Here is an 18,643-nt window from a genome sequence, read left to right on the forward strand (position 1 = left end):
GCACGAGATGTCTCCTTCCCTTCAAAGAATCTCACGGACTCAAAATTTTATTCAAAAAGAAAAATTCAACGGTGTGGATGAGCAACTTGGACTTCAAACCCTACCATTAATACACGATCTTCTTGAAAGCTGCAGTTTCTGCTCTCGATTTCCCCTTCTTGGAACGTGGTTGTATCCTTCGCTTAAAAGGAATCCACCTTCCTTCTGCCCGATAGCCGTTGGATTTTCTATCGCACAGCTCTCAAACCTACCAGGATTCAGCCATTCATCTCTGAACAGCTTTCAAAGCGATCATTGGACGAATCAACGGTCGTCGGGCGCGAAGGATACAACTACGATCCGAACAAATTCTTGGGCTTCGACTTTCGAATCCCACTATTTTTACGGAAAAAAAATCCCACTATTAAATTAAAGATACTGCCAATTTTTTTATCATGTGCCGTGCACGTGCCGAATTCTAGGTATATTGCGAGGCTACGATCTTTCCCTCCGGCTTCTCCCTCCGACTTAGACCCCCGAAAGACACCAGATAGTTAGGGTTTCGTCGAGCTCCTCGCCGCCATGGTGAGTCCCTCCTCGCTTCTACGGTTTCAATCTCCTCTGCTATTCTTCCAGTTTGATCAGTTTTGTTGAAAGATTCTTGTTTGCGGCTTTGTGAAATCTCTTCGTTTCTTATCCCATGCCCTGATTTTACTGATCCCCCAATTCTTATCTGCTCTGTAGCCGCAAGGCGATTACATCGAGCTTCACCGGAAGCGCCATGGCTACCGGCTCGACCACTTCGAGCGGAAGCGGAAGAAGGAGGCTCGGGAAGTCCACAAGCGATCTGCTTATGCCCAAAAGGTGAGATCTTTTTCGCTACCCTGAAATCTATGTTTAAATTTGTTAATGATGGACGAATAATGGTGGTTTATATCTCCTTGGTTTTGGAAATCTAACATTAAAGATTGAACTCGTATTCCCCGTTCAACGAAAAATGTCATTTTGATTTTGTCTTGTAATTATTTATTTTTATGCACGTCTAGGCTCTTGGTATTAAAGGGAAAATGTTTGCGAAGAAACGGTATGCGGAGAAGGCGTTGATGAAGAAAACGTAAGTCCTCTCTGCTTCTCAAATTATATTTGGTTAGTTGCTGTTGAGAATTGCCCTGTCAATTTATCTTCTGCTGTTTCACTGAAGGAGATGGACATCAGATGCATCATTCTTTTTTATTTTTTTTACGGTGGTTCACATGTGTCATGATTAGAGATTCTTTTGATTTGGCATGATATTGCAATTCGTTTCTTAGAAAGAACCTGGCAAAAACACATCAGATTGTACATTGGTTATTGGCTAAAAGATGTGAAGGCACTTTCATTCTGGCATTTGTGCTTCATTAGCATATCTCACTGTTTAGTGTTTAACCTCGTGTATATTAATGTACGGAGATGCATCTTGTTTCTTCTCATTCGAAATATTAGAAATTTTTTATCAGTTCAAATCATCATGGGTCAAGTTATCTTACATACTTTTCACATATGTGATCCTAGACTACTAGCTTGATACTGTTTACTTAGAGTGTGAATTGTGCATGTCAGAATTTGTCAATTTTTATCAGGACTTATACTTGGAACTTGAAGGTACAGAGCCAACAAGTTCATATGATAATAGCAAGTTCTGGCGCTTGCTAAGAGAATTTTGTAGTACTACATAGCTGAATTGAAAGTCTTTAACTTTAATTAGACCCAAAAGAAAACATGGAATTAGTCAAGCTCTTTATAAAATTGATTGTATAACTGATGATAGCACACAATGATGCATGCCACAGAATTCTTTCATGATTCTTATGCGAGGAACATGGTTTTGTTGAATTAGTATACAAAGGAAGGATGGTGTCAGGACTGCCATGTGTCTGATAATTTTTTATGTTTATACAAAAGGATTCTTATTGATGCCCCACTGGTATTCGTAATTTACTTGGATGAGGAGAATAAAGAGGTACATGATATGTATGGGTTTGGTAGGTTATGCGTTTAATGGATTACGAAGACTTGAAAAAAAACTAGATCTTTTGCTAATGAACGGCACAAATTGGATCTGTACCTGTGCATATTTAATACTGTGCCTGGAGCAACTATGATTTCATAACTGCTCACTTTAATCAAAACTTGTTTAAGTATGTTGAAATACCTTAAAGATGAGATGAGAAGTTGCAGTCAAGATGTCTTTTGGTGGTTGAGGGGAAAGAAAGTAGTGGCAAGAACATGTCCTTTTTCTTATAGACAGATAAGACCCTGGAATGGGAGATAAGAAGGTAATGTGGACTTTTTCTGCTTTCAAGTGGGAGAGGGTGCAATATAATATGGCCAAGTGTCTTGCAGGTAATTAGATGGTTGAGGAATGAATAAAGAATACAAAAATATGATGGGTTCAGCATGCAGGCCTGTTGAGACAAGAAGTACAAACAACAACAGCAGTTGGCTAGGAGTCTGCCTCACCAACTGGCCATGTCATCTGTACTAAGCTGCCTGTTCTAATCTGTACCATAATTTTATGGTTGAAATTTCTGCAATATCCTGCAGGGAATCAAACATTATTCCTCCTAAATCATGTGAGAGATTCCAACCATGGAGCTAATTCCCCCATCAGCATATTTGATTTAATTTAAACTAGAAGATGAGCATCATCCTTTATATCTTCTTTAAATATGGACTCTGAGAAACACAAGTTCGTGATGTTTTACTCCACAAAGCCACTCTTTCTCTTGCGTCAAGTAACTGTTGACTTGGATTTATGATTGTATCTTGAAGCATGAAATTACTAAGCAAATTTAGTTATTGTGTAGCCTCTTTTTATAGCTATACGCTGGGATTATTTACCATGCTGTTGGTTTCCACCTACAAACACCATAATATTTCTTTATCTATTACTACAGGCTTGCTATGCATGATGAGTCATCAACTAGGCGCAAGGTAGATGACAAGGTTCATGATGGAGCTCTTCCTGCCTATCTGCTGGATCGTGACACAACAACACGTGCAAAAGTAATTGAATCATGTTGAATTTACACTTCATTTCATTATTTGACATCATTTTGTAAATTGTATTTTTCTTTTCAGTTTTATGCAAGATTGTTTTCAGCTTGTTGTTTCATCTACATAGGTTCTCAGCAACACGATCAAGCAGAAGAGAAAGGAAAAGGCTGGCAAATGGGATGTTCCTCTGCCGAAGGTAAGGCTTTCTCCAAAAGCTCCTTAACAGATTATATTTCAAACTGTTCTGTTGGAGGATCCATTTTGATAATTCCTTGTAGGCTTCTTTGAAATTGTTTTGATCCCTAGATCATAGTAGGTGATGAATTTATTTATCTGTTCTGCAACCAGATTGTATGTAATGCTTCATTTTTTTTTTAATTTCACTGAGCTTCCTTAACGACCTTATAACTTGCCTTTTCAGGTCAGACCTGTGGCTGAAGATGAGATGTTTAAGGTTATTAGGTCTGGCAAGCGGAAAAGTAAGCATCCTTTTTGTTAAGCTTTGCTGGTTTTGATGTTTAAAATAAAGTCATCCTTTTAAACTATTATCAGATTAAAGTATGTTGTCAAAATTATTGTGATAAGATATGCATATAGACACCGGCATATCCTCAAAACATTTTCATTATAACATTTGGGTGGAAAACCTATCCTCCCTTGTCATGTCTTCTGTAATAGCTTAGATAGTGGTCCTTGACTACATAGCAATTGCTTAAGAGATCATTGTTGCTTTAGAAAGATACTAGCTAGTTGATCAGAATGCTGAAATACAGATATTGCGCAAAAGATTTACCATGCATCTTAATTGCTCAGTTGTCAAAATTATCGATTTCTGCTTTTTCTTCTTTCTCTATATTTCTTCTTTTTTCCTTTAATATTTTCTTCAAAATAGGGGAGGCTTTAAGCACTCCTTTGAATTCTTCATATTTCAATCTGGTAATGGGGGCATAAGATCTCTAGATGCCAGCCTAGTTGGTGAGCCCAATTTTAGGACTCAGGGCATAAAAGATTTGACCATCAACTTTTATGTTTGTGACTGAAGTAAGCTATTTGATTTTAGGGAATTGACCATTTTTGCATTTTTCAAGGCTTGATTTGTATATTGTGGTTCTGCTTAGTCAAAATCTACCTTTTAAGCCAGACAATCTCTCTTTTTCTCCGTCCCTCTCTCTGCCCCCCTTCCCTCCTCTGTGTGTGTTAGGATTTGGGGGGAGACTTCTTGACATTCTTATAGTGTTTTAGTTCTGTTTTCTGTGTTATGTGGCAAGCTTTGTAATTTGCACTTAATCTGATACTCTTCCTGCTTGTTGACCTGAGGGCAGGAGGGCTAATGATGTTGCAAGTGCTTAAACTCCTGTGAGATATTTAATTTAATTGGAATTCCTGATGCTGTGAAGGCTATTTGATTTTCCTGAGTTTTATTGCTTTCATAGTTTCCTGATGCATTGGCTGATATCTTGTTTATACAAGCACCATTTGAACAAAGTTGACTTAGCAATATTCTCATTATGTGGAAGCCTGGCTGTATCATGCTGAAGGACATTTCTGATTCTTTTGTTCTGTCATCCAGCCAAGCAATGGAAGAGAATGGTTACCAAAGTCACATTTGTGGGGCCAGGTTTTACAAGAAAACCACCAAAATACGAGCGCTTCATCCGCCCTACAGGCTTGCGGTTCACAAAAGCTCATGTGACTCACCCTGAACTGAAATGCACTTTTAATCTTGACATTATTGGAATAAAGAAAAACCCCAATGGTCCAATGTACACATCTCTTGGCGTTGTGACCAAGGGAACCATCATTGAGGTAAAAAAATTAAAAAAACCTTATATGAATGTGATTTGTTCTCCTATGTGCAAAATAGGCTTTATGTCCCAAGTTTTTTTTTTAAACTTGTTATGTGACACCTGCACCTGCAACAAGATAATAAATTGAAGCTCTTTTGCTGTGTAGGACCAGTAATCCACTAATAGCTGAAATCACTGGCATTATTTTGTCATGCTGTCAGATGTCATTTTTCTTTAAGCATCTCATAATTGTTTTCACAATAAATTTCAGGTGAATGTGAGCGAACTTGGTCTGGTTACACCTGCAGGAAAAGTAGTCTGGGGTAAGAGAGTAGCCTTTCATGACATTCATGCAGCTTCTTGACAAACATGATTCTTTAGTGCTCCCCTCCCCCTTTAAGTATTTTTGTCTAATACTTGCAGGTAAATATGCTCAAGTTACAAATAATCCAGAGAATGATGGCTGCATAAATGCTGTTCTTCTCGTTTGAGGGCTATAATCCATTGAGTTTCTGGTTGGAGCGCTGCTGTTCTGCTTGTTTGAGGGCTATGACCCACTAGTCTTTGGTTCGGGCAAGCAATGATGTCCATGTTATATTTCATCATATGTGATTCGCATGCTCTGAAAACTACACCTGTTCCCCCCATTCCCTGCATGGAGTTCATATGGTGGCAATAGTTGTGGTTTACCACCTTTTATCACCCATCAGCGGATTTGTACTTGGATCTTGAACCCCCTTAATTGGACTTTTCTTATTGCATGCTAAACTATGAAAATTATCACTTAACAAAACTGAAAATTTTGATGGTAACATCAACTATTTGATTGTATAAAATTTCTCCAAGGTGTTCAATCTGGGCAATAATTTGAAAGTCTCCTGTCTCCATTGCTGGTTAAGGCTGCCATTATGAGGTATGATATGAAGAGAATCCACAGTTGGTGACAAAACCATCCATTACCATTGCTGGTTGAGTTTGGAAAATTGCAGACCTGCCAACAAACTGGTGATATCCTTGAGTTGAGCTGACGATGTTTAGAGACTTAGATGATTATCTGTTTGATTCAGCCTAAATGCTAGAACTTGTAATGTGTTTTAGTTGATTCATCTGCCATTTGGTTCGTAAGCATGGTCAAAATCATTTTCATTAGTAATAAGACGTCAAACCAAGACTAGGCATTGTATGGGCTTGTACTTCATTCTGCATCTTTTTCTTTATTTTTTCCTCGTACCAGCAAAACGAATGGGTACAGAACTGTTGCACGATGTGTGTTCTACGAAGCATCTAGTTTCTTGCATATGGATGATGTGCGTGGGGCACTGTGTGCTAAATTTTGAAACTGGTGCTTTCTAGCAGCGAAATGCTCAGAAAAGAAGTGGATGTTCGCAAGCCTGTTCGCAAGCATTGGAGCTTTGGACTCTCATTTTGTGAACCGGACAAGAAGAAATGATTTTGTTTCTCAAACGCATGGCAAAAATGTGTCCCGTGACCTCCCAAGTGAAACATGTCTTGACATTCTCTAAGACTCAGAAAATGAACCAACTTATCTTTCCTCCTTTTGGGTTCACAATAAAAAGTTAATCAGCTGAGCTATTCGTCATGAGAGAATTAATTCTGTATTAGTTTATTTTCTGCCTTTTAAAGAGCCATATTAATGCAATACCTGGTGAACAATATTGCTATGCTGGGAGTAAGATTTTTGATGGGGTTTTGAGAAAGAAATGGAGGTTCTAAAGCATCGCAACATTAGCAGCATTAGATTCGGTACCACTTCGGAAAGCTGGATTACAATTCCGGGACGTGCCAATAGATACAAAGTATGAACGATATGCAACACTTATCTTATATTGTAAAGAACATGCAATCCCTGTCTGCAATTCTGGCATTCACAAGATGAGAAATTCTTTGTACACCGCCTGCGGTGTAGAAAATCCGACGTGGGGTGCATTATTTTTTTCGATTGAATCACATAGCTATAATTTTTCGATGCACATTTAATATCTACAGATTGGTATTTTCGTTTAAAAATTTTATATGATGAAAATATTCTTCATGACTTTCTGATATCTCGTATGACTTCCTGTCATATGACTTTCTGTGAATATATATGATTTCCGGTCATATAACTTTATGTGAATATATATAACTTTCTATGAACATATATGACTTTCTGTAACTTCCTGTGAAAATATATAACTTTCTGCGAACATATATGACTTCTTGTGAACATATATATATTTATAGGAAGCCATATATCTTCATAGGAAGTCACAGAAAAATATATATATATATATTCACAAAAAATCACAAAAAATCAAGAAGTCATATAAGTTCACAGAAAATTATATATATTCACAAAAAATCATATATATTCACAGAAAATCATATATATTCATAAAAATTTATATATATTAACAAAAAATTATAATTTTTTTTTGAAAAAATTTCATAATTTTGAGCAAAATTTTTTTTGTCATATAAAATTTTTAAATGAAAACATCAACTTACAGATATTAAATATGCATCAAAAAGCGATGGCTACGTAATTCAATCGGAGAAAGTGATGCACTCCATATCGAATTTTCTATGCCATAGACGGTGCATAAAGAATTACTCTCCACAGGATAGCACAAAAGACACCAAATGCACTTTCTCCATCACAATCTAATGTTTTCATTTACCGTTAAGAAGACTTTCCGTGCAGTGCCTTCTTTTTTTTTTTTTTTTTGGTTTCCAATTCTTTTTCTTTGTCGAGAGGAATGGGTAATTGTGGGATTTGAACCCAGGTCTACATCATCGCCCAATAACTTTACAAAGCCAGTAGGCACCCTTCGCGCCAACTTCATCCTTGAACGCTTTTAATCATACGAAAAAGGGCAAAAAAAAAAAAAAAAGGAAACTATCTTACAAGAGAAACATTATATCTAGTCACTAGCATAATATCATACTACAACCACTTGAATTCGAACCCACTACCAGCATCAACACTCGGTGACTTCACTGAGCCAGTAGGCACCTTCATTACCAATTTCATGCATTGATAGATTTTAATCATACAATCTGCCAAATTTGATGAAAACGAAATGTATAATGTCAAATTTGATGAAAGAAACAGCATATCCCCCGATGGCAGAACATCAAACTGCAACCAATCATATTTGCTTCTCAGGATCACAACCAAATTTGGCAAGCGTATTGAACTCTCAAGCAATAGCTTTTAACCTTCCCTAAATGCTTTTTGACTGAATTCGTAACATGTAGAAAATCAGAGCACTTGCATCTACGTGGCAGACGTTGATTTCCATGGTCTTCTTTCCAGTTTCATAGCCAGAAAGATCAACTTCTATATTAGGTTTGTGCTCAATAAATTTAACATCAAACTGATGGAGCAAAACAAACAAAATATGCAAACATAAAAGAAAGCTGAACTGCTTCACCATGTAGAGGAAAGAGTAACAACGCTATGGAAAACTACTCGGGTTAACAGGTTACAGGCAGCATGTTGTTTACCTAGAAAATATGCTACGGTCTCTGCACATGTTCACTAGATCCATGCGCCAGTTGATGTACAGCATAATAGGAGGCATGGCTCTATCAATACTCATATCAAAATTGCAATGGAAAGTTTGACATAGAGATTAGAGGAGATATGGTGGAAATGGCATGGATAGCACATGATAGACACTTCCTATGAGGAAAATTTGTTTAAACAAGCATACCAGCTTCCTGAAAATTCAGAAACAAAAATCATGTGCTATACCATTGCTGGAACATATTTCCTTCAAGGAACTGTTTCCAGGCCATAAGACCCATTTCTTCAACACTTTGACAGCTTTCATCCAATGTTTGGCTGTTAATAAACAAGCCTCTAGCAGCAAATCCCATGAGCTCTGTTGGATTCATATACCCACGAATTCTGGAGACAATACCACCTTCATAAAAGAATCCCACCCTAACAGTTTGAGTAGCAAGGTTGAGACTCTCGGGCTGATCAACATTTTGCATGGTTTGGTTGGGACTCACTAGCTTAACAAACTTGGAGTCTTCCTCCAGAAACATGAAGTTCTCCATGCCAAAAGCTTCCCAATCAACCTGCTGCCAAATTCCATATCCACGTTCGCTATTATGTATATAATATTCTTGAACTTCCAATGGTTGTTGCAGAGCTAATCTGTCAACCTGGACCTTTAGCTCTTGGAGTCGATGACCAATCCTTGATGACACAGCATCATACAGAATTCCTCTAGAATCAAGTTGACCACCATCCTTATCAACGATCAAATCATCAAATGCAATTGGATCACCAATTAGCACCATCACCTGCAGGTAATTAAATTGAGAACAAGGTTACAAATCCAAGTTACAAGTGAAATGCTGCAAAGACAGAATTATACTTTAACCAAATGCAATCTGTTGCAAAATTATAAGTTCATGACTGCAAGTAACTTTGCACCAAACTGGGCAGGCAAAACAACAAAGGTGTTGTTAATGCTAGTGAAGAAAGTTGCAAACATGAATCCACCTTCTTGCCAATCTTTGGAATGTGTGTTCCGACAGGCATGACTTCTTGCATCCCTGTGTGAACAAAAGGAATAACCATAGGAATCCTATCTGCATCCATCACCAACCTGCAAAGTAGGGGGGGAAAAGTGACAGAGCAACACGCACATCAGGATACAGTCAGAATAGATAAAAAATAAGAACAGGAAAATGACATCAATGTAATGGAAACAGGAAAAAAAAATCTAGGCATGCAGGGAGATTACACCAACAAACTACATGGTCTATATAAGCTAACTGACATGCATTATTAGAGAAATCAATCTATTCTCACAACCTCAAAGCATCAGACACACGGCAGAATATTTGCATATAGTTACTTTTTAAACATGATCTGTGTGTATGCATATAACTCAAGCAAGCTTCTTCATACACCTTTCAACCAAAGAATATTGGAATTTGACTGCTCAGCAAGATTCTTGTAAATAAGGGCACATCCTGAGCATGAAATGATGCAAGATTGATTTTGGTAACTGAATGGATTAGTCTATAAAAAAAAAGTGGTAGAAAAATAACTGCCTTGTACCAACAAATGCCAGGAGACATAGGAAAAGAAAAAGAACCAACAAAGTTGTAAACAAGTGTTATATCATGAAGATTAGCTATCACCATTTGGTTAACAAACTGAAAAAACAGTTTAGTCATAATCTGATTGACTATCTCTTGCAGTTGGTAGGTTGCAGAAACTCCTTAGTCCATGATATATTTCAACCCTACCAATGCTTGGAACCCAAAACAGATGCATACACCACCAAAAATTATATAACGTATTACTAGTACTTCTAGCTGGCTTGTTAAGTGCTCAGACAATTCATTAACAAGAATCTGCATCCTAACCATGGGTCAGTCCTAAAAGAAAAGAAGAAAGTGAAAGAAATAGGAAGATCCCAAATAATTAATCAATGAATCTCAAAATTTAGTAAGTTATTTTAGTAGTTAACAGAAACCAGTGCAATAAGAAACGATCTCATTGCAATTAATAAATGCTGAAATCAAGAAAATATCATGTGCATAATCTACATGGATCAGCATTCTCAAAAATCATTTTGCTCTTCATGACACATAAGTAATCAAATGGTTTATCTCACCTTCCAACCCCTCTCTTGGCAGAACCAACGGTTCTTCCACCATCCCTCGAGCGACTGCCTTCTGGAAATATATGAACCCACTCACCACTGTTTAGCTTGGACAAAGCCATATCCATTCCCTAAGACAAAAACCAACAGATGTAACAAGCATAGAACTTCATTGGCAGCAAATGTTTGCATGATGAAGCTTGAGCTGTAGCTGTATGGCAAACATGTTCTTTCTAGTTTCAACAGAAGTTCTAAAAACAAAAAGGCCTCTGAATTCCTTCTGTTTTAAGATGTGACCGTCAAGAATCCACTAATGATATAAAAATAATATTAAGGATGTAAAAAATACCCCAGGTTGGGACTAATTTGTTAGAGTAGGTGTTGGTATCCATACAGGAGCAGATTCAGGTCTCAGGCCGAGGAATCATAACTTTAAGAAAATCAGGATGTGGAACTGTCTAGAAAATGTTTCTATAAAACCTTGAAAAGATAATAGAAAATAATAAAAACTACTCATTTGTAAGAGTGGTAAAAAGAAAAGTCAATCTCAACTGAATAGATAAATTATGACAAGCTTCAATAGAAAAGAAAGAAACCTCAATATAAATGAGATTAGAAGTGGAAATAGCAGTGAAAGCAAAATCACATAGCAACTTTAACAATCCATGGAAAGCATCCTAACTACTGCAACAATTTATATGTTTAATGGAAAATACCCCAATATAAATGTGCATGCAGCACGGTCATTAGCAAATATCAGCATGGTGCACCACAGATGCATAATGAATATAACCCAAGAACACTTTGTGGTCTCCTCATCTCAATGCAAAATTTTTATGACCACTCTTCACAGACATGATAAGAACGACGAAACTAGATCACAATCATTTCTTTCTTCCCTTTTTTCTGGTGGTGGCACTGGAGTAAATGACCAATAAACCATGAGAAGAATTAATGCTAAAATGTCCAGATATAGGACAAAAATGATAGGCTGCCCAATCATCATATAAGGTAGAACTACACATCTTCCCTAAATGCAAACAAGATACATGGTGGCCAAATTTTCCAATGACAAGCCAGCCAAATAAAAGCTTTTCTGGTAACACGAGTTACATCCACTAATAGTTAAATAAGCACCAGATATATACCCTTTAAGAAGAACTAGCAATACACATCCTACGATATGTAACTATAGAACCAGCAGACAAACTAAACAGCTTTTGCATGGGATGATAAAATACCTTTTGGTAAATTCCTTCACCACGTGAAACAGGTAAAACTTTGACACACCGAAAGAACGCTGACAATATTGGATTTGTAAAACAGCGGTCAGTTGCACATAGTGTCCATCTTAAATTGCGGGCATCTAACATAACACTTGGGGGAAGCAGAGATGCAATCACAAGTGGATCATCAACTGAGGCTACATGATTGCTAACCTACAAAATATCACATGGCAATAATACCAATAAAGTGTAAAAATGAGCGTCAAATATGGCAAATAGGCATTAAAAGAAAAGCAAATCAAGGAAACAAGCAGACTAGAGAATGGAAGCTACAAAAAACTAGTTATATGTCCTAATCTGGTTAATTAATGAACACAACAAACTATGGTAGGTGGTCATTACTTGTTATAAGTAAGCCTTTATTCTCTAGGAAGGCTTCTAAATTTTACTCTTGCTTCTCAAACAGGAAATGTATAACGATCAGAAATCAAATACTAAAATCAGGTTCTTCTTTTGCATATCCACTGCCCAGGTATAAATCAGGCAGTTTCCAAGACAGAAATGCTCAGATATAATGGCACAAATAAACCCTAAGAGAAGGATAAACAAATAGATTGACAAAATTCATTGATGCAGTTAAGTATTATACTCTTTGCATAATGTGTTAATAGTTTGCTTATACTTAAGAAACATCATTTTTGGTTGAATGTACCTGGTAGAAGAAGAAAAAATAAAAAATGTAAATAAACATAAAAGCATGCAAACATATTAAGCCAGACACAGTCACATCTTGTAGCTTCTGGAGATCACATGCACGGATGCACCTGCTTTAAAACTTAACAATAGACTACACCTGAGTTAGGATAGGTCTCAAAATTTTTTTATTTGAAAAAATCAAACACATCTGGACATATCTAGAGACCAAGCCAGCTAACAAATTTATAAATAATTTATGTAAAGATACTTAGATGTCCTTCATGAGCTAATCTAAATTTCTTTTAGTAATATATACAATATTTTGAATCTTATTAGGACATTTTAGGTATGAGTTGACAGGAGGAACCTTTTAAGTGTACAAAATTCACCAAAGAAAATTTTATTGATCTTGTTGTTACTACACTTCATTATCTGTTTGTACTATCCTAGATGGTTTTTATTTGGTTTAACTTTAGATTTATTTTCTAAAACCCAAAACAGTAGATCATGTGCATTATTTGTTTTCAAAAAAAGCATTTGATTGTTCCATACAAAAATCGCTCTTTCCTTGAGTTCTAATGTATAATGATGCACTATATTGTATCTGCTCAATTACCTTATGGATTTGTTCATAAAGTATGGAATAAAATGCTTTACATGTTCTCTACTTTCAATGATGATTAGAAGTTCCAAAACTTCTGGAACATAATCTCCTTCAATGTTCCATATTAATTCTTTCATTAATGTTTCAGGCAAAGGTTTGTACTAATAACATGCTGCAAAGAACAAAAATAGGAGAAGACAGTAGGAGAACAGGAAAGAAACCAAGGAACATCTCACAGAACTGACATCTAAGAAATAATATCAAGAATCAAATTTCACCTACTACATCTTGTGTAGGGGTGGGTTTGTTTCAAACTCTATATTCTCTACTTCTGTAAAATAAAATATATAAAAAATTTAATAACTAGAAATATCAAATTCCATATCCACAATTGCATGCTCCTGGTTATACAATATGTCTTTTGGAAAGAAGCATTTTATATATTCAGGATCAGTAACAGACTTACTACAACATACCGTTATAAGGGGTTTGCCTTCATCTCTTTCTAATAATGCCCGATGCAATTTTTCTGCACCATATATCTGCACCACTTGAACAAAAACAACAATGCTGGACCAGGTGATGCTAGAATGACAAATATTAACCTAGTAAACTCAAATACCTGAACATAGTTGAGCCCATGCATAAAGACATGACAAGCATTCCCAATAACAGGAACTGCCAAAGCTTGAAGTAACCGAACTATAATTGAATTATCAACTGCATCCACATCCTTGTCCACTGCAATGGCAAGTCAAAATAGCCAAAAAGCCTCATTAATCAGCTTTGCTAAAAACAATTAAAAATTTAAACAAAATATTACAACCTATTGCTCGCAATACTTTATGAGATATCATGATACAAGTTTTTTAGTGGCCCAAAAGTCAAATTATTCATGAAAGATTATGCAATCTCCAACAATCCAATAATTCAAAAATTATTCTTATTCTTTTAAAATAAAACTAACACAAGGCAGAAGAAGAAAGAGATAGTGAGAGGAGGTCAACAACAAGGGGAGGGAGAGAAACTCAATATGCTGTATTCTCAGTAATGTAAATTATAGTCACAATAACATAACAATGGGTTTGTATGGACGACCCAAATCCCTAATAAGATAACCCTAGAGTCCACATAAAAAAATGAATTCTAGAGTCCAAATAAAATTTTAGAACCCAAATTAAAATAAAATTAAAATTCAAGAATCCAAATAAAATAAAATTTCTAATTTTCAAATAAAATAAAATTTTCTAATTTGTATATTTGTGCCAAACATAAGTGCTCCTAGATTCCTTATCAACGGACGATCCTCCATCATAGTCTTATCCCTTGTGCTGCGTCTACTCTCTTAACCCCTAAAAAGGATGGATCTTGGAGGATGTGTATAGATAGTAGAGCTATTAACATGATCACCATCAAATATAGGTTTCCTATACCTAGACTTGTGGATATGTTTCACATGTTAGCTAGCTAAGACTATGATGGAAAACTGTCCACTAATAAGGAATCTAAGCATACTTATGTTAGATGCAATTATAGAAATTACAAAATGTTATTTTATTTGAAAATTAAATATTTTTTGGATTATAGAATTTTAATTTTATTTCTCTTGGAATTCTAGAATTTTATTTTCATGTGGACTCTAGGATTTGTTTTGGATTGTCTATATAAACCCATTGTTATGTTAGTGAGACTACAATATGCATTTCTAAGAGTACAAAATATTGAGTTGCTCTTCTTTCTCTTCCTCTTCTCTCCCTTCTTCTTCTTCTTTGTCTTCTTCTCCTCTCTATCTCTTTCTTCTTTTCTATTATGTCAAAAACATTCATCAAGTATTCAATATTTCCACTATTCACTCTAGATGTTGCCATTGGCTTTCAGTAATTGCAATGTTTAAAGGCCGTTGCACATGGTATTTTATATTTTAATTGCTTGATTTTTATAATATTCTCAAATTCTATCTAGACTTCTGGCAATTACCCCCCTTCCCCCCAATAAACACCTTGTTTTTGTGATCATGCTATGCTGAATTGCTAATCTCCATGGTTCCTTGTTCTACCATGCACCCACTTTGGCATTCTAAATTTCTAACCTTTTTCAAGATTGCATGCCAATCCTACTTGTGTGGGTCCTTAATATTGCCCATCAACTGAGACAACATATTGACTTTGTTGTTGTTTTAACATTTCCACCAATCTTGGGGCTATGAAATAACTACCTGAAGAACATCCCACTCCATCCACATGTTGTCTCATTCATCTAGATCTCCACTTGTTACCATAATGTATTTAAGATAATGTGATTTACCTCTATAGGGTGCTATATATGCACAAATATTGATGGAGGACCGTCCTATAAAAAATCTAGGCACACTACTATCAAGTGCAAATATAGAAATTAAAAAAGTTATGTTATTTGGAAATTAGAGTTTTTTTTTTTTTTTTTTATGTGGACTCTAGGACTAGAATTTTATGATTCTAGTATTATATTTCAAAGTGGTAGTAGGATTTTGGATCTACATAAACCTATTGCTATGTAGTTGAGAACACAAGTTAGCATTATTGAGATTTGAAATTTCAGGATATTGAGTTGCTCTCTCTCTCTCTCTCTTCTCTCCTCTTTTCTTCTCTCCTCTTCTTTTTCCTCTTCTTCTCTCTCCTCTTCTTCTGTCTGAATCCCATATACTTTTTAGAGGAGTCAATTTTAGATACTCAGGCATAAATTTCTCCTCCATACCTTCCATTAATACTACTCATGCTTACATTGTGTCTGTTAAATGTCAAATCATCCTCAATGATGGGAACCATTAATCTTCACTTGGTCTATCAACATCTAGACATCTGCATCAATCCAAGCCTTAGGCATGGATAAAGTAGTTGGGGACTCAACGTTCTCGATAACTCTTGCTTGTCATCAGTCCTCTTGTTTCTAGGAGTCCAAATATGACTGACTATATGGTATCAATTTTTTCCTTAAAGCTTGCCAAGTCTCTCAATGGCGTCATCCAAGTTAATATTCTCAGTGCACAAATTCATCCTCCTCTTTTCTAAGGGCATTGCCATTCGTTACAACCTTCACTAAACAAGATTAGTATACAAGTTACTCTAGTATGGTTGGTGTGGTGTGGATTTGTATATCATCCTTACAGATGAAATTAGTATGACAATGCACCAATTAGCCTTTTTTTTTTTTTGGTTAAAGTCTACCAAATGGATTTCTTGTTATCTCTAAGGGCATCATATTTTCGATTGTACATTTATATCCATTTTGTGTTTTACATTTCAGAGAGAACTAATGAACATCCCTGAATCATGACTTACCACGAAAGCATATAAAGCATTATTCAAAGTTTCCAATGATTGAGAGCCAGCCATTATTAAAAAAAAAAAATCATTGAATCAGGTGTGCAAGTATCATTCAAGCCAAAAATCTGAGCCTCGTTTTCAGTATCGTGAGTTTAATGACTTCCTAAAAGTGTCATGTATGCTTCATCTTTGACATGTGCTACCACTTTGCTTAGGACAAAAGCAGATCTAACTACATTTCAATAACCTTGGAAGTCCAAGGAGGTTGGAGAACAACTTGCATGTCAATATCTTCACTTTTTAGAAAATAGCAAGAGGAGTTAAACCCAGATAACTAAGGTGTAAAGGAGATCTCCACTTTTCACTCAGAGTTTCCTTACCTGTACACCTTACATTAATCCATCCTTAAATTTTCTTAAACTAACTACCTAGTCTGACGATTCTAAACTGAATATGCTTTCTTATGCACTTGCAGTGGAATACTTTTGTGCACAAGAAATGAACAATAGTCTTCAGAAACTGAAAGTATCAATCTATATCGTCTCAGAAGAATACCATAAACCTAATACTAACCATCAAGACTCGCCAAGTGTGCAATATCCACTGAAAGAGTTTTCCGATTTTTAGCCCACCTGTTTCCCTTGTGCCACTTGGTTAGTTTAGGCAACCCATACGTACTAGAAGAGTTGCATCTAGTTCCAACAAACATTCCTAAAAGGAAGAAGATCCCGCGAAATACCATTACCATCACTTCCAATTCAAAGGTGCAGACTTCTCCCCCTTCCCCAAGCAAATAGGTATCTTTTTAATTTGTTTTCTAAAAAAAATACTCCATATAAAAAAAAGCTTATAAATGAATAAAATGGGAAGCTGATGTAATAGAAAAATCAATTTGAAATCGTTAACAGATTAGTTTAAAACTGCTCCAGAACAGACACTAATCACACTATCAAGAATGACAAACAACAACTTTTTCGCCAAGCTAGGACATATATAGCATCAGTGCTGGCTATCAAACATTTGCTATCGATCTCTAAAGAAAGAAGACAGATCTCAGTATAACGGAGAAAAGAAACCGACCTCTTTTGCGATGGAATCTCAAAGAAGACGAAGAAGAAGAACGTGCGGGAGCGGAGGGATCCCTCCAGATACTGCGGACGCGGAGGATCCATCGCCGAAGCGTCAAGGAGTAGTCAGATTCCACTCGCCAGGTGCGGTGCCGATCCACCGCCACCCGGAACCGGTCCCGGATCCGGAGCTGCAGCTCCCGCGCCCGGTCCTTCCACAGACTTCCTCCCCGATCGATGCACTCTCCTGCCATTAATGGCGATGAGGACGAACGAAGGCCTCGGCTTCTATAGCACCAGAGATCAAGAAGCGAGAAGACGGAGAAAGTAATGAGTGTTTTGGTCTGCCAGGGTTTCAGAGAGAGAGGGCCGGGAAGCAATTTAGAGTAGGAGGAGGAGAGGAGAAACCGGGGGCGAGGGCCGGCTCGAGGAGGTGGTGGTTTCTAGAATGCTACGGGGAATTGGGGGAATCCATTGTCTCGTTTTTCCTTTTTTTTTTTCCTTGGTCAGCGACGTAGAAAAGAGACCCAAGCATGAGACCAGAGATGAGCTGGAACAATACGGAACCGAATAGAGCGACAGTGGGACCCGCGCTAATGGAAAGTGTTGGGTCTCATTTATAGGCGTTCTTAGGCAATAGTGGATAACGAAGATATGGGGTCGGACCCACCTTATAAGATCCCTCGCGATCCGCGAGCAGAAAACAACGGAAGATGGGTGGTAACGCATGCAGTTACCTTAAACCGTCGAGTCGGATGAGAACATAACTATCTTTTTAACGGCTTGATCAAGACTGTTGGATCCTGATCGAGTGAAATGGTTCTGATATGATAATATTTCATGATGAATTAAGCTAGTATGTGATTACAACTCAGGATGATCCGAGCATGGTTGGATCGAGATGATACCTTGCCTGACGTCAAACTCACCGTGAGATATGATGGTATAAGAACCATACACATCATGTCATGTCTTGCTCATCTCCCTATCTAGTTTTAGCATTGGGATTGCTTGCACAGGCCCCACAAGCATCAAGTTATTTGGACATAAAAAAAATATGGGATATGTTTGACCAGAGAGAGCAGGACTTTAAAGTGAAAATATGAACGAAAGACTCTCATTTTAATTATTTGATTGAATATTTTTTTAAATTTTTAAAAAAATAAAAATTTATTAATCTTTCAAAATTTAATTTCATCTTTTTCTAATATTCAAATTTTATTTTGATTCTGATTTTGATTACAAATCAAATACTTTGGGGATATAGCCATTCTGATTTTCATTTTAATCCGTTCAGTATTTGACCACGA

The 18,643-nt window shown here is 36.5% G+C and overlaps 2 protein-coding genes across 2 annotated transcripts; one reads left to right on the top strand and one right to left on the bottom strand.

The window, feature by feature from the left end:
* Window positions 1-423: 423 nt before the first annotated feature.
* Window positions 424-5,570, top strand: LOC105045291 (uncharacterized). The gene is made up of 9 exons (XM_010923523.4): window positions 424-564; window positions 724-843; window positions 1,026-1,093; window positions 2,916-3,024; window positions 3,143-3,211; window positions 3,437-3,494; window positions 4,586-4,821; window positions 5,074-5,125; window positions 5,226-5,570. The coding sequence occupies exons 1-9, from the start codon at window positions 562-564 to the stop codon at window positions 5,291-5,293; spliced, it is 783 nt and encodes a 260-aa protein (XP_010921825.1). The 5' UTR covers window positions 424-561; the 3' UTR covers window positions 5,294-5,570.
* A 2,645-nt stretch (window positions 5,571-8,215) lies between these two features.
* On the bottom strand, window positions 8,216-17,812 carry LOC105045290 (uncharacterized). Its single transcript, XM_010923522.4, has 7 exons — window positions 17,347-17,812; window positions 13,587-13,705; window positions 13,441-13,506; window positions 11,680-11,877; window positions 10,451-10,569; window positions 9,325-9,430; window positions 8,216-9,122 (listed from the first exon to the last, which is right to left on the bottom strand). The coding sequence occupies exons 1-7, from the start codon at window positions 17,585-17,587 to the stop codon at window positions 8,550-8,552; spliced, it is 1,422 nt and encodes a 473-aa protein (XP_010921824.1). The 5' UTR covers window positions 17,588-17,812; the 3' UTR covers window positions 8,216-8,549.
* Between the last annotated feature and the right edge of the window lie 831 nt (window positions 17,813-18,643).

Source organism: Elaeis guineensis, chromosome 5 (assembly GCF_000442705.2).
Source record: "Elaeis guineensis isolate ETL-2024a chromosome 5, EG11, whole genome shotgun sequence".
Lineage (NCBI taxonomy): Eukaryota > Viridiplantae > Streptophyta > Magnoliopsida > Arecales > Arecaceae > Elaeis > Elaeis guineensis.

Coding starts and splice junctions, on each gene's coding strand:
- LOC105045291 (XM_010923523.4), top strand. Junction 844..1,025: donor GATCTGCTTATGCCCAAAAG/GTGAGATCTTTT, acceptor ATGCACGTCTAG/GCTCTTGGTATTAAAGGGAA. Junction 3,495..4,585: donor TAGGTCTGGCAAGCGGAAAA/GTAAGCATCCTT, acceptor TCTGTCATCCAG/CCAAGCAATGGAAGAGAATG.
- LOC105045290 (XM_010923522.4), bottom strand. CDS start 17,587: ATGGCAGGAGAGTGCATCGATCGGGGAGGAAGTCTGTGGAAGGACCGG. Junction 13,507..13,586: donor ATGGGCTCAACTATGTTCAG/GTATTTGAGTTT, acceptor CAAGTGGTGCAG/ATATATGGTGCAGAAAAATT. Junction 9,123..9,324: donor TTCCAAAGATTGGCAAGAAG/GTGGATTCATGT, acceptor AATTACCTGCAG/GTGATGGTGCTAATTGGTGA.